The 24271-nt window shown below is 39.8% G+C and overlaps 1 protein-coding gene across 1 annotated transcript in view; it reads right to left on the reverse strand.

The window, feature by feature from the left end:
* The window catches only part of CHN2 (chimerin 2), a 159753-nt gene that overhangs the window by 41293 nt on the left and 94189 nt on the right, over positions 1–24271 (reverse strand). The window contains exon 6 of the mRNA XM_068207925.1: positions 23610–23895. Within this exon, the coding sequence (XP_068064026.1) occupies positions 23610–23895 (286 nt within the window). The remainder of the gene's footprint in view (positions 1–23609; positions 23896–24271) is intronic.

Here is a 24271-nt window from a genome sequence, read left to right on the forward strand (position 1 = left end):
TATCTAAATTTAATTAGTTGTCCATATTTGAAAAATGTATTGAAGACAAAAGAAAGACTTGGCATGTTAACTGGAGCCATGCACAGTAAATACTGCCCTCGTATACCCACAGTCTGTCTCCAAACTAGACGTTATTGTGCTAAACTGTGTATGGGTAAAATATAATAATCAGGATGTTTCATCAGAAATATGCAAATATTTAGACTTTCGGATACACAATTTTGGATATTACTGTCCCACACAACTGTATTTTATAGTAGTGGATGTGTAGGGAAAAAGCATTTAGAAAGACTCACCACATTTTTTTCATGTGGATCTAAATCCATAGTCAAATCAAAAGAAAGCTTTTTTTTTAGCAAAACATGTCACCTATTCTTCCTGCATGCCTTTGAAATGTTATTGTTTAAAAAAAGATTGTGCAAGGAAGCATCAACTAAAATAGGAATCTCCAGCAGCTGTGTCAGCGAATGTGTTTGGTAAGAACCTAAACTCTCTACCCAAGGAAGATAAGTCATCTTTCCCTAAAATGGTACCAGCAATTAGCAGAATTTATTAGAGGTAGTATCCCCTCCAAGCCATGAGGAAGAGCAGTGCCTTACATAATTGAAAACACCAATGGGGATGTGGATTTTTTCTCTCATATAGACTTGGCAAGACTCTTCCCTGCTTTATCACCTCCAGGGTGAAAGAACCTCCAAGCCATTTGCTCAGGAGCAAGCCTGGAGCACCCACCTGGGGCTCTGCATGCCAGGCTGTAGCTGCCAGCCTTCTCTTCTTGGTGAGGACAGGATGCCCAGAGCACCCGGCATCTGCACTGGGCTCCCTGGGATTCACTTCTACCCAGTGGTTCTCCATCAGCATTGGGAGCTTTGCTTCTCCCATTTCCTTCCAACATTTAAACTTGGCAGGCTACATAAACATCTACTTGGACGGGTTTCTGAGATGGGCTGGATTTTGGAGAGTGAATAGCAAGGAAGAGTACCAAGCAAGACTGACCTGCCAACATCATATTTTTTTGAATTTTGGTGTTTGACTGGTTGGTTGGTTTTTTATCTCCCTGAAAATACCATTCCAGCTGTAGGACATGTTTAGACTCTACTGTGGATCACCTACTATGTTTTTTGGTTTTGTAAAATGAGACCTGTTGCAGCTGGGCACGAAAGATAAATTGTTACAAGTAATAGATAAATAAATACAGCCTAGAAATATTCATTTTACCCCACTTCAGGCAAATCCCAGTTGATGACAAGTTTCTAGGAAAAGTAACTCACTTCCTCATTTGTACATAAAGTGCCTAGTACACATCAGTGCTACTAAAGAAAAAATATATTAATAAGAAACTAATAACAGTATTCCTCAGGATATCTATGAGATGAGCAGATACTTGCTTCCAGGTGATGGGAAGCAAGTGACAAACTGAGGGTCACAGTGAGCATGGTTTAGGGATAAACCCTCCAGAGCATGTTCTGAAAAAGCTGATTGTTCTTTATTTACAGTATTCTCACAAAAAAAAATTGCTTCTAACAACCATGAAGATGGTTGTTACCCTTAGTGCTAAAAATGCTTTAATAAGCCATATTATGCTATTAAAAATCATCAAACATTCTCTGTGTCATTTGTTTTGTTTGTTTCTTCCCATGACTTCATGGAACAAACCAGTGGCTATTTTTCCATCACACTTACTTGCACTCAGCAAACAGCTGATTACTCATTGTCACGTATGTAAATCTTTGAAGTGCAAAGCAAAGGAAAGAACATCCCTATTTATTTCTAAAGTGAAATCCCAGCATCCAGCAGAATTTTAAAACTGATTTTTCTAGGGCAATACTTCTTTCATCCTCCCAATGCTAAATATTAAATAAGAGAGATCTGTCTTAATTCAAGCTGAGCTCTGACCCTTGAAGTCTTATGATGCTGTCTGTGTTCACATGAGCACAGACTATTTTTCTCCAAGCTAGTTCACATCATGCACGTTCCTCTCAAACTCTTCAGAATCCAGAATGTTAATGATCCTCCCTTCCCTCCTGGCTCATCAGGGAACTGGGAAGCTGTGGATTCTGGATGCTGTGCACAACAGTTTTCATCAGAAAGCTGGTATTATTCCTGGTTCATTGACAAGAGGCCGACTCCTTGTATTAATATTTTCTCATTTTGGTGCCTAATTGAGGTTGTAGCTTGCATTTTTAAAATAAAATTTAATAGGCTATATTATTTTCTGTATTTAGATAACAGATCCCATTAGTTTCACCTGCACTTACTCAATACTTCTGCAGAATCTAATTTGTGCACTCAGTAGCAGAAGTAGCCTCATTAGCCTCTTAACATGTTTGAACTACTTGCCAACACAAAATGAAGGCTCTGGGCAGGGATGCTATCCAGCCTATTGTGCAACTTTCAACCAGTTTCATCACTGCAGTGGACTTCTTTTTTCATTTTTATATCACATGCCTTTCACTTCCATAAATAGCTGGGCAAAGCTGCTTGCCCACAGCCACCCACTCACTCACAGCCATGGCTTAATAACCATCAAAAAGTGGAAACAATTGAAATAGTAGTCAGCTAGAGCTGTGGCTTACAGGGAAAAGCAAAGTTTGGAAAATCTTCTTGTTTTTAAATTGCTTGAACTGAACCCAGGGAAAGCAGCACGTTTAACCATGTAACTATGCTTCTTTAGTGGAGCAAAAGTTCTCCAGTGCACTGAGGCAGGAAACCCACACGAAAGAAAAGATCCTGTAACTAAAACTTCCCCCTTCATGTAAATGTACAACTGAGGTTGTATTGGTGACCCTCTGTCAGGCATTCCTTATCTTAATTTTGTGCCTTCAAAGCTCTTTTAATATTGGCTGTTTAATCTAATTTCTTTGGACTCCTGCAATAAAGTGAATCCCTTTCTCAGGCTGAAAGTGTGAGCTGGGGTACCCCGATGACTCCAACATGGTTAATTGCCCAGACTGGACCAAAGCTTAAAAAAGAAAGGGCAGACAGAAAGGGCAGAAATCTGCAGTATGAACCAGCACAGCTCAGCAAGGAGTAGGTAATAACTTTGTGGATGGGTCAATCATGGGAAGAGCATAAGGAATCAATGAATTTTCACAATTTTTTGCTGACAACAGGGCAATTATGAGACTATGGACCCAGAATTTTTAAGTCCTAAAAGGGAGAGTGTCATGTGTTGGCCAACCTCAGGCTGCTTCAGGCTCTATGTGTTAAAGTGAGCAATTTGTTGGAGCTGAGCCTCCACCACAAGGAGTTGTCATTTTACAACAGAAAAATGCTGTGTAGAAAAATTCCCAATGAACTACATAAACTGGAATCTTCTGTGCGCTGTCAAAAGCTTGTACTTTCCCTCAACCTCATCTGAGTAGCTTTCAGCAGTCTGAGAAGAAAATCCAGCTTGACATATATGTGGAAATCTCCCAGCCAAATGGCTGAGGCGGAGCAGAAGACTGTTTTTGGGTCTTTTTCAAATGGAGAAAATCACAAATTTATCTCTCTGCACAACCAAGATAGTAACTCAACTGGAGAACAGCCCCACTGAGAAAGAGAAGGAAGCTCAATTTCTGATCACACTTGGAATCAGGGCAATCAGAAAAATGGAGAACAAGTTTTAGAAGTAGCCTAATCACAGATTTAAAACAAAACAAACCTAGAGGATGCCATTTGATGCCTATTTTTCTGTTTTGTATTTTTTCTGTATCACTGAGTGCACAGAACTTCAAGCATAATTTGGGGAATTGGAGTTTGCAAACTAGTTCAGAACAGATTGTCCTGAAATATTCTGGTGTCTACTCAGTTACAACAAGACCCACTCTAGAGGCCCTTGTCACCACTACTGCAAGGAGGCAGTGTATGTTCCTTAGCTAGGGACCTAACTCCATGATGCCCCTTTCACCCAGAGCCCTCATTTCGAGGGAAGGAGGTAAAAATGAGAAATTTCTCTGAGATCTCTGATAGATGAGGAAAAGGAAAGAGATTCCCTCAATTTTATCCACTGTAGGTAAAGATAAAGGCACTTTGTCCCATCCATAGCTGCTATTCCCAGGAGCAAAAGGCAGGAGCAAGTGTTCCCTTCAGTCCACTTGAAAAGAGAGAAGTCTGGGAGCCACATGCTACTCAACTGTATGAAAAACAGCTCAAGTAAAACCTCTTTTTTTCCCCCCACCCCATGTAAAAACACCAGCCACTTTTTGGAGAGGAAGGACTCGCCCTCCTCACAATTTCAGATTAGCAGGTCTCAAGACTTTTGGTGAAGTGCCAAACTCCCCTACAGACATATTTTCTTCCAGTTGCTGTCAAGCAGTGAAAATTGTGGTCAGCTACACTTGTGGTATTCAGGGAAAAGCAAAATCCAGATTTTTTTTTTTTTAAGCCATCTGAAGCCAATCTGTGAAATATAGGAAGATGGCAAGTCACAAACATCCAGAAGCAGGTTGTGTGGCACTGGTTGAAACCAGTGGAGCTCCTGCAGCCATGTATTTTGTGGACAGAAGTATGTTCACAAAGATATGGTGGAACAAAAGGCAGAGGTGTATCTTATCACTACACTTATACTTTCAGGAAGGTAAAAAAATATGCTAGGAAACTGTTTCTATGGAGCTAAAAAATATTATTAAAAATAAAATCAGCTTCAAATTAGCCAGGCTGCCTTAGAAATGTGATTGCATTGTATGTCAATCTCTTTTGCCACTTGCCCTGACTATCTTTTGAACCAACTGACTGATTTCAGCTGAAATTGATGGAGCAACTGTCTGAGTATCATGAAACTTGATAGCTTGATTGAGGTGAGAGATGTGGTCTGAGCTGCTGTGCTCTCTCCTCACCAGCCTGGCAGCAATGCCTTCTGCCTCCTTTGTAGGTGGTGAAATGAAAAGGAAATAAGGGGAGAAGAGGGTAGAGGAAGGAGGAATGGAGGTAAGGGATGGATGTGTGAAAGGTCTAGAGGGATGGCTGAGCTTGCTGAAGTGGGAGTACAGTGTGCTGAAAGAGCACAAATGAACAGGCATCACCAATTCCAATGCTCACAATAAAAAAGCCCCCTTTAATAACTGGCTCCAAGTGTTTTGTGTCAACCAGTAATATCTGGAATTGCAGAGATTTATTCTTTTTTGTGTTAATAGATTTTAGTGCTTAAAATTTCAAGGCATTGCATATCTTTGCTATGGGACTCCCTTTAACCCCTTTGCTGTTGGTCCTTCTTGCATCTTCTGTGCTGCGGCAGAAGGTGACAGTTTTCCTTTGTTGTGCTGGTGCTCCATAGGCAGAAACCAGGGTATCTGTGTTGGGGTTTCTGAAGCATAAAGTGGGAAAAAGCCAAAAGAAAGACTTTTTCTTGTCCTGGGAAGGCAAGAGGGGAAATAATGAGGAAAACTAAGGGTGGCATAAAGTGGTTTTTAGGATGATAGCTTAAATAAAGGAAATAAAAATGATTGAAGGAAAAACCACAAAGTAAGCAGAGGGAGATGTTTCAGTGCATCAGGTTGGAGACAAGTCTGCTGCTTTCTCATATGATGTTTTAACCAAGATCTCTCCCCTTAAATTCTTAGAGTGTTAAGGCAAAAATCCTTCTGGGGGCTGCTTCTGCGAGACAATTTTATACAGCAGTTGAATTTGCAACATTTGGTACACTTTATCACAGCTGACTGGGGTGTAAGTTGTCATTTCCTCCAAGATTACTCAGAGCAACACCTGAGAACTTTGCAGGCAGAATCCCAATCTAAGACCTAAATGTTGAGGCTCAATATATTTGCTTGATGGCAGGGAATGCAGAAGGCTGAGGAGAAACACAAAGCAGGCTGTGTTCTCAGTCAGTCTGATCTTTTCAGCTCCCAAAGAACAGGTGTATTTAGTTTTTTTGCATGGAGCAGCTCTGAATTGCCTTTTTTCCAGTCTGGATCCCCTTGCTGTCACTGGTCTTTCTCTTCTCCCTTCCATGCTTCTCCTCTAAAAAAGCTACACATAAAAGAGCATGCCTCCTGATAAACATCTGCTTCAAGGAGGGAGACCAAGTCATCTGCTGGGTTAAAAAGTCTTTCATACACTTTTCCTGGGCGTCCTTTTCCCTAGAGTCTCAGGAGAGCCCCCATTCTCACTTTGACCTCTGAAACAAGTCAGCAAGGGCTTGAGCAGCCTTATAGAGACTGTCCTGATGTTGCTCTGATTAATCCTGATATGACCAACACACTGTGATGTCTATAATTTCTTTAGTTAATAAGGAAAAAGCTGAGATTGCCACACACTTAATGTCAGATATGAAAATACTTCCCAATGAGGGTTTCCCACAAACAGCCTGGATGACCTTGAGGAAGTTAATAAAAGGGCAACAAAAACAGCATCAACACTTTTCCCTTATTTGTGTACATGAGCACACACTAAAAAAAGACTAAGAAAAGGTGCTGTTTTTCTAGAAAAAAAAAAGATGGACATATAATTCCTTAAAATTTAATGTTAAAAAAAAGCGTGTATTCCACAAAAATAATGTTCCAATTATTCAATGCCTGTTTTTGGCAGGTAGATCTTATATCAGTCTCAAGCTGATACAAGGTGTTGAAGAACCAGATCAAACAGGTTCTTAATCTGGAATTTCTTTTACTTTACATAATTTTCATATTCATATATTAGCAATATTCAATATCTACATAACAGTTATGGTATCCATTTTGGGCCAAAAAGAATTAGTTTCATTTCTTGATAGTCTTCTTTCTTCCTTATTCCTTTAAATAATGGTAAGCCCAACATTTATCACAATTCCTGGGTATTTTAAAGGGTTGCTCCTAAAAATAAATACTGTAGTTTAGCTGGATCCAACCCTTCATTTTATATTATATCTTATATATGTGTCTGTAATACATGGCCATTTTGTTCTGAATTTGGAAGACTTATTTCCACTTGTTGCTGTGCTTTCAATGTTACTTAAGACTGAAGAAAGATAAGAAGGCAATTTCTGTATATCCCTCAAAAATTCCTGTGTTTGATCCTTGAGAGTTTGTTTAGGAATGCATACATGTTGTTTAAATGGAAAGGGAAGTCAACAGACACTAAGATCTGCCCTGACAGATACATATTTCATATTTTTGATGTTTTCTTTTTTTCTCATTGCTTCTCTGGAAGTGATGTCACTTATCAGAAGAAATTATAAACTCTCTGTTCCTTAGCAGCAGCAACAGGAAGTCACATTTCTTATCAAGTGTTTCTCTTTGCAACAGAATCTGGATAAACCTCAAGCCCGATTATGCCAGAATTATTTGTCATTTCACCCCTTTTAAGAAATTCATGTTGCTAAAGAGGGACTGAGGCTGATCTTCTGCCCTTCAGGCTAGTATCCAAACAACGGGAAAGATTTGAAAATATTCAGTGGGAAGAGGTATAAATAAAGTCTGGTGCTACACATTCTTCTTTATCTGGGATTAGGCTAGACACCACAACACAGCTACGATATTTATCATGTTTGGTCATCCCACAGAGAGACAAAGGATGACACAGTACATCAGAGCTTGGTGCTGCCTCTTCCCAAGGTCCAGACACCTGAATTTCTTCTTCTAACTATCAGCAGTGGCCTACTGCTGGAGTTTCCCCTTCACTGAAGGGTGGCAATGGCCATAACTCAATGTCTTGTATCCTGGGGTAAACTGGTGGTGACTCTTTGTAGCAGCTGGTATATGGGGCTTTCGAAAATGCCAGTGGTTTCGTATTCCTGCTGCCCATCAGCTCAGGAGTGCAGATCGTGCAGTTACCAGTCACTGCCTCTCCTGTCCCTCTTTCTTGGTGGAAGAGGCTGAAGCATAGGCTGAGGTGACTTCAGTATTGGAAGACAATGTTCAATTTTATTGCCTATCCCTCTGAACAGAGCAGCAGAATTTCTTCTGAAGTGACAGCACAGCAGTTGTATTTTAAACAAAATACAAAATAGAGAAAAAATTGATTATTGCCGTGGGACACATACAGACCACAACTTTAGCTTCAACAATTGCTCCTTGTTTTGAAATTTTTTCTTCAAAAGATGTGGAATCTAACCACATCCATGGTTTTAACTTTCTTAGAGACTGTATTTCAAAATCACTCTCCCCAGCTTCTGGCTTGGACAGTCTCATGTGTCAGAACAAGTTCCCTGGACTCCTTTATTACACCACCAAAAGTTCTCAAGCTTGATTTTGAGAAGAAAAAAGTAAAGCCCTGTAAAAGCAAGTAATTAGACTGAACAGAAGGGCCCAAAGCTAAGGAAGGTAAAGCCCAAAGCACCATTACCAGAGATACACCCATGAGGCCTCAGCAAAGTTATAGATGTGGAAGCTGCAAAATGTTTCACTGGAAAAAGAAACACTCTATTAACTAAGTCTCTCCTAAGCACACAATGTGAAATTTTACTCAGAGTTGAAAAACAGAGGTAGTGGGACCTGTTGAACCAAGGGATGAACTAAGAGCCAAAAGCTGCTACATTCAAACCTTTGCTCCAATCTCACTGTATGCAGCCAAAGGCTCACTACATCCCTCTGCTGCTATGTTTAGATGCAAATCACATGCTTGTCTACTCATCTCAGGGATGATTTATTAAAGTCAGAGGAATTTGGAAATTCAGGCTTTGGCAACTAAACCTGATGAAATCTATAGCACTATCTCTTCTGTATTTGTTTTACGCTTACCTACAGAGATGTATTAAAAATTCTGCACTTTTTAGGTCCAGAAGCCTGAACTATCAAGAAATCTATAAAAGTGTAATTAAGGCAAAATGTTTTGACTTTGGCATTGTGCCACAGAAGAACATTCAAGGAAAAAGGCTGATGACTGACAACAAGCAATTTTTTCAAAGGCTTTTATGCCATTTCTGCTATTGTTTCTGTCTCTCATGGCTCTGTAGTTTCTTCACAATAGCTGTCTTTTCTCTTTGCCACTGAGATCAATAAAGAGATGTTAATTAAATCTGCTGGAGGTTGTACTTTTCTTTGGGATTTATCACAGTCTTTGGCAGCAACACCTCACTGGCCCTGACTACAATGCCAAAATAGGTGTGGTCTTGGCTTGTCATGGAGACATGCTTGGGTACAACCCTGACCTTTAGTGACAGTTCCACTGGCACATGTGTGCCTCCTTAACATCGCCCCCACCATACACCCTCCTCTAGAGACTGACTTCTGTGAGCTGTTAAGTACACAAAATACTTTGTGCATTAATATTACTATTCCAAATAAACCAGCATATAAGACCATATTTACAAAACAACCCAAATTACCATAGCCACTGACACATCACTCTTGAACAAGACAGATCTGCACTTCTGTCTAAAAGCCACTGTTTGTGCATCTTTGCTTTCCTGCTTTCTTTTTTGTGAATTGAAGGAAGTGTCCACATGCAAATTGTCTTGTGAAATAGCAGTGGAGATAAAATCTTAGTGGAAGCCATGAGGAGGGATCTCACCAACTGCTGAGATACAGACATTAATCCATGGCTACATACAGAGGTAAAGGGCAGATAGTAAAGAACTTCCCATTATTTGGCTAGCAAATGCCACTCACAACAACACAATAGGTTTTCAGTACAGAGGTCCACCAATGGACTAATTGGGCTGTGAAAAATTGGCAAGGCAGACAACCAGCTCAGTAATATGGACTCAGTTCAAAGTGCACTGATAATGGAAGGAGAAAAGCATCCTCTGATGCTCTGTGTGACAGTTACTTTCACCAGGCTCAGAAAAAGCAAGCCAAAACCTCCAGTACCCCCCAAAAATGCATCCTGCTGAAAATAAAACAGACTGTTCGATGCTCATTACTGTGCATTTTGCCTGCTCCTGTGTGTGGGCTGAGAATCCTTCTTACTGAGTTTCTTGCTTTTTAAATATATCACAAACACATGCATAGACAAAACATGAGGCATAGACCTGTCAGAGGCAGACTAATGTCAGCACTTCAGCCTTCTGGCTGTCAGGTCTGATTCCAAATAACCTTTTGTTTTCTTGTTCCCGCTACTAAATTACAGATCAAGTGAAAAATGTAATTATGCCCCAAAAGGCCATGGATAGCATCTTGGAATACAGTGAATTGTGAGCAGAACAACAATAATAAAAAGATAAACTAGCATTACCTGTGGTGCATGGCTAATCCAAAATGCTCCGTGGTCCCACATGAGCTATTATAGAAATGTTTCCTATTCGCCAATTTCTCCTTTTCAGGGATACAAACAATTCCTCCCACATCCCCCTCACTCCCCTGGCTCTTTTTTTAAACCTTGTGAAAAATACATCTTCCCTGTTGCAATAAATACTCAGTTATACTGTTACTGAATTCTACTGTATGTTTTTTTTCCTTGAGGATGATGCAGAACTTGTGTTTATTAAAGTCATATGAAGCTGAGAATATCAAGACTTATTTTCTATGCACAAATTTATCTGCTAAATTTTTACAGAAGGAAAAAAAATATAAATAATTTATAGGAATATATTTTTTTCTCAATTGGCTCTGATAATGTTATATTAGATTGGAAGTGCTATCAAAAACTGAATTAACTTTTTTCATTTGTTCATTGGAATATTAAATATTCAAGGACTTTTTCTGCATTCTTGTGTACATCTCTAAACACACAACTATTCAAAATAGTAAATTATTCTTAGCAGCACCTGACAAGATAAAAGTAGGTGGTGGAGTTGGAGTGCAAACCTCCCCAGTTGTTAAGCCAATTTACATACAGTCAGAAAGGCTGCTGATGGCTGAAATTTTTAATCTCCTCTTTCTTATTAGTGTCATGATTCTTACCCTTATTCAGGTACTTGTACTTGTGTTTTAAAAGGAAAATAGGCTATAAACTGGAAAAGTATTAACATTTCAGGTACTATCTTTTTATTTGCAGTCTTTTACCTCAAATACAACTTGAAGAAGAATCAAGCTCCCCACCTCCATTTGCTAGCCCCAAGGAGGGGTCTTCTGAGTCTGAGAAGATACGAATATTTATTACTCCATAGACAGCTCAAGCTGTGCTTGCTCAGGAGGCTGGCTCAGCACAGCCCCAGGGCACTGGGCCCTGGAGATGTGCATCACAACACTTTGGTCCACATTTCTAGTCCTGGGCAGCTCTAACGGGACAGCAATGTGCCTAAATCTGTGGCTACTCAGGCTTGCTCTCATTTCAGTATCACAGCTTTATTTGAAAGCATAGACTGTGACCTACAAAGAATGAAAATGCTACAGGTACCCTAGCTACCTTTTTCTTTTTCTTTTTTTTTTTTTTTTAACATTTGCAACATCAAATTTAGTTAGAAATAGAACAAAGGAAATCAGAGAAAGTTTTGTATTTGCTCATGAAATTCTGTGTCTATAGGTGGATGATACAGAGATTGTCCACTGCTCGCATGTGGAGAAGGACAAAAGACATGGAATTGAGAGCTCATTAAAAAAACCACACATGGAAAAATTCCCTACAAAGTAACATGTGGAAGTTATGTGAATCTTGCATTGAATGCAGCGTCTCATAAAAAGCAAGTTATATCACATGATGACTTGACGCTGTTCAGCTGGGATTCTGCCAGCCTACAAAGAAACCACAATCCAGACTTTTCTCTTAATTCCTAGTACTTTGAGGTCTATGAGGAACCAAATCAGGTGAATAGTGTCATTGAAAATACTCTCTTTAGTCTAGTCTCTGGCAGTATACTTCAATTTCAGCCGTTCTGGAAGTGCCTTAAGCTCTGTCTGCAAATTCACTTGGCTTCAATTTCAGCAATACATTATAGACCAGATGGATTTTGGAAAGTCCACTGATTGGATTGATCAAATTAAAGGAAGGACAAGAGAGAAATAAAGGAAAAATATTTTTCCTCTACTTCCTAAAATATATAAAGAAATAGAATTAATTTATTTGAAACAGTTTCCCAGGTGTCTCTGTATGTACTTAGGTTGTAAAACAGAGTTCTATGAATTCAGCCTGGCAGCAATCAGGGATCCAGCCATGGACATGCAGGACAGCTGCTCACTGTCCAAACTACATGCTGCTCTATTAGTATTTTCCTGAGGCCTGCAACAATAACAGACATAAAACTCCTTACAAAATATGGGCACCAGAACTCCTGAAAATGGAAAAAAGCATCTCCTGATGCCAGAGCAAAGATGCTTTGGACACAGTTTTTTGGACATAGTTTTGATGTCCTAATGCAAGATGTTAAAATCATAGAATCACAGAATCATAGAATGGCTTGGGTTGAAGGGGACTTAAAGATCACCTAATTCCAACACCAGGCATGTCTGGGGCACACCTAATATTAAGCAAGGAGAGGATGTATCCCCATACTCTTATTCCTATGGCAAAGTCTATTTTCCACACTCATCAGCACTGGCATAATGGGCATACCTCTACATATTTAGCTCCCTTTTTATATAGCCAACCTTGTTTGTACCAGCTCACACTCTACAGCTAAATTCAGCTCTGTCAAATCATACATGAGTTATGGCAGAGCAGACTGACAGCCAATAGGATTCATCCCAGAATTTTGGCTGGTGGGGTACCTACAACTCCCTTCCAGGGGGCGCTGCAAAAACCTGTGCAATCAGCAATAAGGATTTCTCCTGCACGAACAAAGTTTATCTTCACAGTATCTGCAGTTAGTCCAAAGGATCTGTTTGTCAACTTATAGCTGACATACTGAACAGTATTTTTGGTAGAGGCTAAGTGCTCTGCCCTGGTGATGACTGTGGCCCTGGCTTTTCTCTATGGATGAACTGTGTGAAAAGGCTTTTTTCACACAACAGAAGACAGCTGCATTTATTCTTTCACAAATAGAGAAGCAACAGCATACGTTAAAACTGCAGCCTGGCTGGTGTAAAACGTGTCACACAGACATGCAGAATAAAAACATATTTTTCTGCCAGTTAAGTATTTAGCTCTAATCATTGGATGCCATTACTTTAAAATCCCAGCTCTGAAATCAAAAGCTGTGCTTTTTGTTCACATAAAAATAAATGTGTTCTTCATTGGAATTTTTCAATGCATTATATATTCGCACATTAGCTTTTCGGATAAGTAAAACAAGTAAAACATATGATGTCTTTGCATATTAACCCCTGTCACTATTTACATAAGTCCTTTCCATAAGACTAGACCCCTCTCTAGCACCATCTCCATGTACACACCTATTCCTTACAGCACTGCATTTCACAATCTGTTTTAAAACAAAAGTGACTTTGAGAAGCTAAAGACTAACTCTAAGGCTGAAGTAAGCAATGGTGTTGTTGTGCCACGTTTTTTAAGAACAAGATGAATGCTTGTTGTCAAAAAAAGGCATTGGGTGGTCATGTTCCCATGAAACCAGTCATTGCACAAGCACAAACGGGTGTCAGCAGTGTAATATACCCTAATTCCGTCCCCAGAAACTCTTAAGTAAACATGCCACCTAGTGTTTAATTGTGACAATTTCATTCATAAATCATCTTGATTGATTCCTCCCAAGCTGCTCCCTGCAAGTCTAGGTTGTATAGAGTCTAGGCAGAGTTATCTGGAATTGCTTTCTCCAGATTTTCCCCCTCCCTCCCCCACAAAAAGCCCTGTCTCAACTTCTGTTTTGCTCCTGATAAACTCAGCCAAGGTACACTCCTAGCCCCTCCTTTTTTTGAGGAGCCCACAGCTCAGACTGCCATGAGCAATGCAGAAGGCACTGAAAAGGGACCTCAGAGGGTCATCTCTGCTGTCAAGGTCCCAAACAAGCCTGACAGACTTCAGAAAAGCTGCCTTGTACCACCTGCCAAATGGCGCCTGGCACGGACTTCCCACATCTCCCTGCCTAAAGGTACTGGGCAGAATTATTCACCTGGGAAGGTGAAGCAATATTTCTAGCTTACAGCTCGCCAAAAGTGGATGAGTCACCAAAGCTATAGGTACTGGTTTGATGGATGGAGCCAGCAGAAAATCAGGGAAAGATGTTTTGAAAGTATAACATCTTCAAAAGCAGTGAAGACAATTTCTCTTGAAGTCAAGGCGATCTCCTCCTTTGTCACCTCCAGCCCCGGCTGACACACCTGGCTTAAATGAAAACAACCCTCCCCAAAGAAGAGCTACTGCCCATATGTCGCTTGGCTCCTTTCTATGCACTTAAAAACCATCAAATTCTCTTCTTAAAAATCCTCATTGAGATTCTCTTGATGCTTCTGTCATGGATGCTCATTATGTTCCTAGGGATTAAATTCCTGTACTGAGTGACATCATAGCACAAACTGTCCTGAGTTTTTGGTAATGTCTTGCTTGCACTTTTTCCAGATCAATAAAAATCTTAAATCAAACTCCTGTTCCTGCAGTACTTCATCAGCCAATTTCCTCCAGCTCATCAAGTTGCTGTCTATCTCTATTCTTTGCTTGAAATTTGTCTACCTATTTTTGGTCCATGTAACCATGTTCATGAGCCAACCAAATTTGAATTAATGTCAAGAGTGCAGTTTCATAGGAGATTGTACTACTTTGCTAAAAATCCAATTATTCTGCATCTGCTGCATTCTTTTCACTCGGTACTTTTGTAAATGTATCAAAAAGGCAATCAAGTCTAACTGGCAGCATTCCTTCTTTATAACCATGCTGACGATTGTGCGCAGTCCCACTGATCTCCAGGGCTGAGAATGCATTAAAAGGAAGAGCCCACTGTTACCATTTGTACTTGACACTCCACAGCATCCTCTTTTCCCAGTATGAGCATATTTTATAACTGGTTCCCGAAATTTGTAGTCCAACCTCAGCTGAGAACAGTCAGCAGCACATGCCTCACTGTGGCCACTACCAGCTGTCCTCCTGCCCGGGCTGCTGCCTTCCCCTGCCTGGCAGAGCCATCAAGCTCTGTTAACTGAGACTGTGCCCAACTTTCTGCGGCTAACCCAGCCTAAAGGTGACCAGGGAGATACCTGCACCTGGATTCTTGGTATCCCATCTGCAGGATGTGGATGCAGGCTGCTAACCTGTCCCTCTGTGGTGAGAGATCAGATGAAAAAGCCTTGGATACCAGGATTGTGGCTGCAGTTAGTGCCTCACTAATGCAGTGGCAATTCTGAACTTAAGGTTGAATGTCCCCTCGTTCCAGGGGGAGGAATCAAATAACTGGTCCTTAGCTATTTTAGTACATTGTCTTCATCTGGCCAAGATGAAGCAGAGCCTAGATAATATATTTTCAGACATAGAAAAACACAGAGAAATAGGACTAGAAGGTACTGTGAGATGTTTTTTTCCTGTCTGTCTCAGGTATCCATGCTATCTGTGCCATTTCTGCCAGATGTTTTCTAATATGTTTCTTTGCCTTCTGATGAGGGAGATTTTGTCACCCCCTCAGGCACTCTAGCCCAGCATTTCATTATTATTTCTTTTCTCCCTTAATAGCTAACCTGCAATGCTTATCACTGCATTTCAGTCCTATCATTTCTTGTCCTATTCAGCATGAACGCAGGACAGGTTATATAATTAGCCAAGCCAATGTATGATCTAGATATGCACATCACTTAAAATACTTATTTTCTAATCAAAATATAAAGGAAAAATACCACTCATAGCTTAAATACTCTCTTTTTGACACTGATTCTGAATCCTCCACTACCAGAAATTAATCTGTCTCTTATATTTAAGAAGTTAACACTTGTCTTCCAATATCAAAACATGGCAGTTTAAAGGTGCGTGTAAAATTTTAGTGCCTATTCCTACCAGATAATCAAGTATAGATTTTTACTTAAAAAATTCCTTTTCATTTTCCAGTGGCTAGACAAATGAAATGTTTATGCTGAAGGCTCCACCCAATCCCTGCATTAAGTTTGTTTATATGAATTGAATGCCATCAAACTCTGTAAAGAGTATAAAAGCCAAGATAATATACCCTCATATAAGCTTTTATTTTTAGTACATCAAACTAAGTATGATTTTTATGCAACAAACATTTAGCTTTAGTAGAATTATTAATAAGATCATAAGAAGAACATACCCAAGAGAAAAGGATTAATTTATGAATTTGGTAGAGCCTACCTGCAGATACACAGTACTGTACTTGAAGAGACAAGTGGCATTTGCCTTAGGAGTACTATAAGCACTTCTGGTGTACTGAATAATTTTTAGTTCTAAACTGAAATTTTTATCTGAGAAAATTTCAACCTAGTTGTGATGTTCACATTGCTTCCATTTGGCTGTCTTTCAAAAACACTGGATTGGAAAACACTGTGGTGGTAAGAAACTAGATATTTACCTTTGCTCCATATGCTTAGCAATGCCCTGAACTGCTCCAAGACTCAGTGAAATCCTTGGGGGTCTTCCCCTTAGTTCAGTAGCATATGGATCAGATTATACCCATTGCATCATGTCATTTGTGTAGATCAGTATTGTCTCCAACTTACAAGCTCTCTTCAGGCATAATCATATCACTTATTCTGCTTAAGGCAAAAGTAATGAATTCTAGAGCTGACAGTAATAACATAAACCAGGAACCCAGAGAGATGTTGACAGTTCAGGGAAGCAATGTAAGCAAATACTTTGCTATGGAACCTCGCTTTCTCTCAGTTCCCTCAATTTCCACTACTGTTATAATTGATAAGAATTATTCCCTTTAAAAATCCTTCTTTAATCAGGCTAAACAGTTAGGACACAGTCAACTACAAAGCACTCTCCATTTTCCTAAACATAGACAGCCAGAGGGAAGGAATTGAAACAGACACTTTCCACAATTTTACTTTGGTAACTTTCTTATTTTTATTTCTTAGATAGTGTGTATTTTATATTTATGATGCACTAAATAAACAAAAAGCTGCAGAGACACAGGTGGAAAATACAAAATAATGCCAACACTGAAGGGCAAAAGAAAATTATCAGCAGAATATATTTTTGGTATGATGCTGTTTGTCATTTGAAATAAAAAATTATTAAAATATATATGCTGGTAGACCGACTGTATTGACATAAACTCCTCCTTGCTGTGCTATAATACTGATGAGTATTCTGGATGGAATCACTCCTGAATTGCTAACAGTTATTTAAAGAGAGTCAGCTATGTAGTTAAGTACTCATGTCAAGGCACGCTACAATTAAGTACGTACGTGTGGTAACCTGTGTGGAGAATACTACTCTTGCAGGACAAGCCTGAGTGACTGATGAAAGGAATTCATTACTCCCAAAGTCATTTTGATGTATTAGTTTGTTGCTTCTAGCAGCAAAAATGCCACACACCTTTTATCACTGCATGTATTACTTAACCCTGCAGATAAAGGCCACCGTTGTGTACAGGATTTATGTTGCTTTTTATCAGTGTGGTGTCTGAGCATCTTCTGGGAAAAATCAGTACTGCCAGGGAAAAGTCCCTTGTGAATTCTGTGGCCATGCATACAGGAGTGTGACTGTAACCCTTAATAAAAGACAATGGTGGGTTGTTAACATCCATGTAGAACTGAGCATTTTAATTTTTTCTGACCAAGCATGATGCAAAAAGAAGGGAGTTTAAGGCAATGTAAAATACATCACAACAAATTATTGGTGCCTTTCCAGCCCAGAGCCTGCAGAAACAGATGTTTCTGCTCAGTACCTTCTTAACCCCAGGATCTACTGCTGGGGCAGCACAGTACCCTGCAGCCCTCCTGTGGAAGGAAATGCTCAACATCTGGATAGACATCCCAGCAGAGAATTAAACACTATCTAGCAACCTGTAATAGGATCATTAGAGGTTTAGAGGAGCTGCAGAATGGGAAGAATAATGAATAAATGAAAGAGTGAAATGATTTTTTATTGATGGCTAATAGCAGTACCTGTAGGAAATTCAATGAAGAGACAAAAAATGGAGTTGTAAGATGAGGCTAAAAACCCTTGAGAAAGGGACGTGGTGTGAATAACAATTGAAAAGTGCCAAATACCTACGAAAATTGAACCAAATCATAGGTTGTCTTAAAATTGACTGCCTCTTGTACAATTTTGATGTAAGGAAAACAGCAGTGCCCTTAAAAATTTAGTTCCATAACCAGATTACATCTCCAGTTAAGGGATGTTGGAAAATAGTCTTTCCTGGAAGTCTTGCATTTTCTTCTATGGGAAACTGTGTGTGAGCAGCATGACTAATGAGGACAGTAATATCAACTTCTAGCAAAGTTATTCTTCCTTTTCTGTCACCTTTGCCTTAATAGGAATAGTTTTCTTATCTGTCTATTACTTGCATGATATTTTCTGCCAAGGAAATCTACAGCCTCCCAGACTTCATAATATGCTAATAATTTCAGCTCTTTAGCTCTAGCTGCAATATTAACTGCGGGCTCTGTCATTTGCACTTCAATGTCTAGTGATGAGTTCCACCAAAACAGATATAGAGGGGTTGCCATGTCAAACAGCAACACAGAGTTTTCTGCACTGTCCCGCTGTTGAGTGCGAGCAGCTCGCTCTTGCTTTAGCTCAAACTCTGCACTGCCCTGTACAGACCATCACTGCTAAATGCCTCATGATGCTTCTGGCATGTACTTGCAGCCAGGGAGCAGAACAAGCGCTCCAGCCCAGGCTCCAAGCAAACTCATATTTCATGTACAACCGGTATGTTTGAACTGACTGAGCCAGATCCAAACAGGAGAGAAGTTGATGGGAGCTTTGCCAGAACCCAAGTAAGCAGAGACCTGGCACTGGAAAAAGCCTTCTTTATTCTTTACTGACTTACAACAGTTTGTCCTCTTTCAGATAGATTAAGATAATTCTTTTTGCAAACACTTTAAGCTCGAATGCTGCCAAGGGTTTTCTTTAACTCCAGCCTGCTCTTCTCATCAGACCAGCATAGCAAAGAAATAAGTTGTGGGGCACAGCCTTTGTCTGACACAGGGCACTGTGTCACAGCATCCAGGTCTCACCCAGGCACAGGGTGGTTGCAGTAGTGCACAGGGCAGGTCACAGGAATGGGATTCAAAGTGCAAGAGCAGGGAACCAGGATGGCACCATCAGCAGCTGGGACAGCTTTTACCTGATCGGAGCATTCATAAAACTACAGCTTGTATTTATTTCCAAATTACACTTGCTGAGGTAGGATTAGAAAGGGGTATTATTTTCTCCCTTTCTGTGGCACAAAGACTGCTGACTCAGTAAGGGCAGCATTTACAGGAAAATGAAATAGCAATAAATTTTTCAGAACTACATATTTTACTGACAGATTACTGTAATTTTTTTAACTCCTATATGTGAAGATTAATTGCTTACAGCAGGTTACACTTCTCCTACATTCACTATTAACTTGAACTACTGGTAATTAATTACAGTCTGCACCAGTACCAGGTACTTATCTGCCCTACATTCTCTAGTATGTGTTCATTTGCCCCGAGTACAGCATTCCATAAACGAAGCAAACATAAAGCAGGTGATCACAACTTTCCCAAGCCTAAATCACAACTCTAAACAGACAACATGTGATTATCAAATTTTCTTTGCACAAAAAACTCTATCCAAAATCCTTGTTGAACCTGGATCCTGTTAAAACAATTGCCTACCCGCTAAGAAAGAATCTGCAGCATGCTGTTGCCCCACAACATTTCCTTTTCTGTCACCTTTGCCTTAATAGGAATAGTTTTCTTATCTGTCTATTACTTGCATGGTGTTTTCTGCCAAGGAAATCTACAGCCTCCCAGACTTCATAATATGCTAATTGCTAAAAATCATTGCAGTTCCTTTCAGATTAAAGATCTGTTAAACTATTCAGGCTAAAATTTGGAATTTGTGTCTACAAATCAAGCACGTCTTCAAAATCAGACAGGAATAACTTTTGGATGAAACACCAACATTAAGTATCTTAGAGCATAAATGTTTTCTTAGGCCTGATATAAAAAACGTTGGATAAAAAAAAGCACGAACAACAACAGCTTAATCCAGCCCAATTATCACATGCCCTTCTGGAATGGGCATGACTCCACTAATTACAACCTCAAAGAAATTATCATTATGGGAATAGACAAGTACCCCAGGCAGCAGCAAGGCGTCTCATCCAAGTGCTGGCTCCTCCTGCCAGCCTGTGTGTTGGTGGCCCCCCTCTGCCGACCCACCCCACGGAAGGGAAGCGGTGGACTGGAGTGACACTGAAAAACCCCCGCTGGCACCGTGGGAGGTGACAGAATGAACAGACTCCCTGGACGGTGTTAACAAACCCACCGAGGAGATGAATGCCTTCAGCTGCACTTTCACACTCTGGAATTAGTTTCAGTATGAAACAAAATCTCACTTGTAAAGAGCCTAATTTCTTAGAAGAGTACTGCTGCTTAACCTTAGAGCACTGAATTCTCATCCTCCTCTTGAGAAATAATGTAAGTTTCTGTCCTGCATGTATGGCTTCCCCCCATCATTTCTGGATCATTCAAAACACTCTAGGCAGCATTTTCAAATAAAGCAGCCCAATCATTTTATTTTTTAACATTTTGCCTGTTCAGCTGGCCAGAGGAAAAAACATGAATGATTTTTCACACAATCAGCAAAGAATTTACCTTGCAGAAAAATGTCATACTGAATATTCATTATCTTATTTCTAGGGTTCTGAAATTTACTGGAGTTATCGAAGTAAGTGAAGGTTGTGATTTGTGGGCAAATCATGCCTTTGTTTAAAATGCTGTACAAAACATAACAACCTCAAGCAAAACGTCTGCTAGAACTCTGACTGAACTACCACTTTCCTAAACTATTCTTCTATTTTAGAGGACTTCTAAAGTTTATATAAAACCAAACATTAAAATTTCCTTTATCCTGCTTTATCCCCATTTGTTAGTACTGAAAAATGCTTGATAATTCACCAGTTTATTCCAATGCTCAGTCCATACTTTATCTGAGGCTATTGTGAGTAATAAAATGGAAGATGACCACTTAGTCTCTGCTACCAAACATCTCATGACCTCCCCCAGGAGCATTTGAATCAAAAGCAGCCATGGTAGGCATCATCATAAAGACTTTTGCGAGCTTTTTTTTTTAGTTGCTAATATTTTAGTTGATGTAATCCCTTTTTTTTTTTTTTTTTACACGGATTTGCATGAGATGATGGAAAACTACTATTACTGATAGAGAAGCCCACTGGGAGTCCAAATCATCAATATCAAGGCTTCAGCTGCTACCCCAGCTCTTCAGCCTCAGCAGATCCCCTTGCCTATTTAGCCCCACTCCTCTTATAGCTGTGATTGCTCCTACTCCTCCTGGCAAGTAAAATATGTTAGAAACAGCTGTTATTCCTCCTTCTGCTTTTCCCCTCTGTGGGAGGAAGGCAGAGGGGGTTGCCAACAGTGTAGTTGCTTAGCTGAAGCCAGCTATTTTTACATGACGGCACAGCCACGGAGCCCAGCCTTGCAGGCTGCTCCTGCCTGCACATACAGAAATCTAGATCAGCACAAGTCCTTGTAGGCCAAGAACCTGCCTTTCATATTAGAACCACCTCAGAGACAAATAACCCTCTAAACACTTAAATTTCATTCAGCAGCAATACAAAAGAAGACCTAACATAATCACTGATTAGGCCCAGAGGTCTGTTTTCACTATTGCTAGTGCATTACATCAACTCCAAACATTTTCAAGCACAGGTACTTGGAATGAAGAATGCACCACTTCTCTCACATTAAGCCAATATAATAGTTTTTTGAGCAGTTATCAAGGAAGAGTCTTGTGCTGCATTTCTACTCATATGAAGTGGATGAGGTAGCAGATGTGGCAGAAAATTCACTTATTTTTTCTCCTGGCTGAGTCAGTTTTAATCTGGAGTTGTTTGCTAGTGTCACCTATTGTGTAGCTGCACAAAACCATACATCAGTAAAAAGGTAGTGGTGAAGGAGAGAGGCCAGGGGTCCCTTCAGTGACGATTTACCTTCTGTTGGTCTAAAAGGGTTTTTGCAATGTCTGCTTAAACCTGCCCAACCTGAAGGATGGCATCCAACTGCAAACACAACAGAAAACATAATCTGTTATGGAATATTTGGTACTAGAGCAAATATTCTGAAGCCTTTGAAGCCTTTGAGAGCACTTTGAGAATAACAGAAGTCTTGTTCCTCAACTGCAAAAACTGTAAGTAAAACTAAACACAGTTTTTAAACTGTATTTTCCTTGTAGAGATCAAATTCTTCTGATTTCCTAGAGAATGTAGCATGGTTTTCAATTGCCATGATTGCTTTATTACACCACATGCATGCAGTAATATTTACAATCATCCCAGTAATGATCCAGCTCCAGTACACCCTCTGGACCATTCTCTTACTTACACAGAAGCACCTACACCAAAATCTGTCACAGTGCACTATGTCTACTTCTTATTGTGCCTCAAATAAAGTAAAAATTTCCTTTTTTTATGCCTGTTACAGCATTCAAAATCACCCAGTGTCCAATCACAGGAATCAACTGAACAAGCACTGGATGTCTCAATGGCATTTACTCCTCTTGGACATTACAACACCATTCAATTGAACCAAAAACTACCATCACCAGTGGATTTATTTTGAAATAAAACATGAATGGAGGACTTGTTGTTGTGCTCTTCTCCAAAGGCCTTCCCTGCATCAGTATGCCTTCCCTAAAAAGTGTCATTGTCAATGGAATTTATTTGTTATAGAGGATGAATAGGTTTACATGTCAGGTTAGTTACTCAAGCAATTATTATTACTGAGAAATCCAAACCAGTAAATAATCAGCCAATGCAGATATGTGAACCTAACAGATAATCCTGCTAGAAATGCTCTAGAGACATGAGGATACATATAAAAAAGCTGATCTCTTCCATACTCGCCATGACTGTATGACAGGAAATTCACTCACTGCTTTCCAAATAAAAACTGGCTCCAGTTCCCAACTAGCTGGCCAGCAAACCGAACACTAAAATCAACAGTCACTCTGCAGAAGTATGCTTAACAAATGTCAGTAAGTCAATTCAGCTCAAGGACCAGACTTAAAAACAAAGTTTTGTTTGACAGCTCTTGCTGCCATACCACCTGGGAGATGAAAATATCCGCATGTCACTGCTTACAAGGCTGTTTCTCTTATGTAAAATAATTTCTAATTTTACATCTTCAGATGGCTGCTAACTGCACAAAATTCTCAGTTTATAATCATGTAAGTCCTAGTCCATACAACGCTCTGGAATACGAGTGCATAAGAGGAGGAGATCAAGCAAAGCCCTCTTCAAATGAGAAGAGCAAGAAGAAACGGAGGCAAACAGACAACATCCCAATTTCAGATCCATGAGAAGCAAAGAAAACACACAATATCCCAATTTGAGACCCATCCACCAAAGGCTTATCAGAGAAGAGGAGCTTTGAACCACATACAGAAAGATAACAAACTTGAGCTGTGGTGAAGGGTCAGTGGGAACTGGATTCATAGCCCTACTGTGGAAAATGCTTGAGTATATACATGGACAAATATAACCTGTGACCAATTTAGATGCAGCTCCTAAGGTAAATCATATATACCCATATATTTACATAGGAGAAAACATTTACATTTGGTACTTACTATAAAGTTTTCATCATAAGCTCCAGTCAAATATTAGTTGGGAGCCAAGGTCATATTAACAAGATGTAAACTTTGCAGTGGGACAGCAACACTTATTAAAGTACAGGAAAATAGAAACAGGTTTTCTGACAAAAGTTTTTCTTCTCAGGTTTGATAGAAAGACTGGTATTAATTATGGAAATTTTAAACTGAATACTTACCTTTTCAACTGAAGTATTTTCTTCACTTGTTACACTTGCTTTTCTTGATTCATTTTTTGTTCTGCTCAGCCTCCGGGACACTTTTTCTCTAAGCAAAGTGGCATATCCAATGTGCTCATATATGGGGTTTGTTGTCATTTTGGAAATATACTCAGAAGCCTTTGTTTCTATGTACAGTGTTATCAAGCCATCTGTAACCAGATCATGGATTGATTCAAATCTCTTCTCCCCAACAAAGTGCTTCCCATCGTAGAACAACCTGTAGTTTAAGGTCTGATTACCAAATCTGCAAACACCACAAAAAAAACACAGAGGGAGAGAAGAAAGAGAGAGAGAGAACTCAGACTGTGCTGAAGGCTCTTCCATCATGAAGCATTTTTGAGGTGCAGAAAATGGGTGCTTAACCATGTATCGGCATATTTACCGTCAATAAAGAGATGGACATCTACCAAGTAATCAAAATCCAAAGTGTCTGAATCAGGCTCTGTCAGGAAGCCAGGGAGACTAAGCTCCTAATTCAGGGCCCAATTAAATATCCAAAGTTATGTGGGAAAACTCTAGCCCTATTTACAGCAGGTGTAGTCTATTGGGATTTTTAAAGTGTTTTAGTAATCCAAGTGCTGTAGTAGCACATTCAGTTTGTGACGCTGAGGTTGGAATCC

This window comes from Anomalospiza imberbis, chromosome 1 (assembly GCF_031753505.1).
Source record: "Anomalospiza imberbis isolate Cuckoo-Finch-1a 21T00152 chromosome 1, ASM3175350v1, whole genome shotgun sequence".
Lineage (NCBI taxonomy): Eukaryota > Metazoa > Chordata > Aves > Passeriformes > Viduidae > Anomalospiza > Anomalospiza imberbis.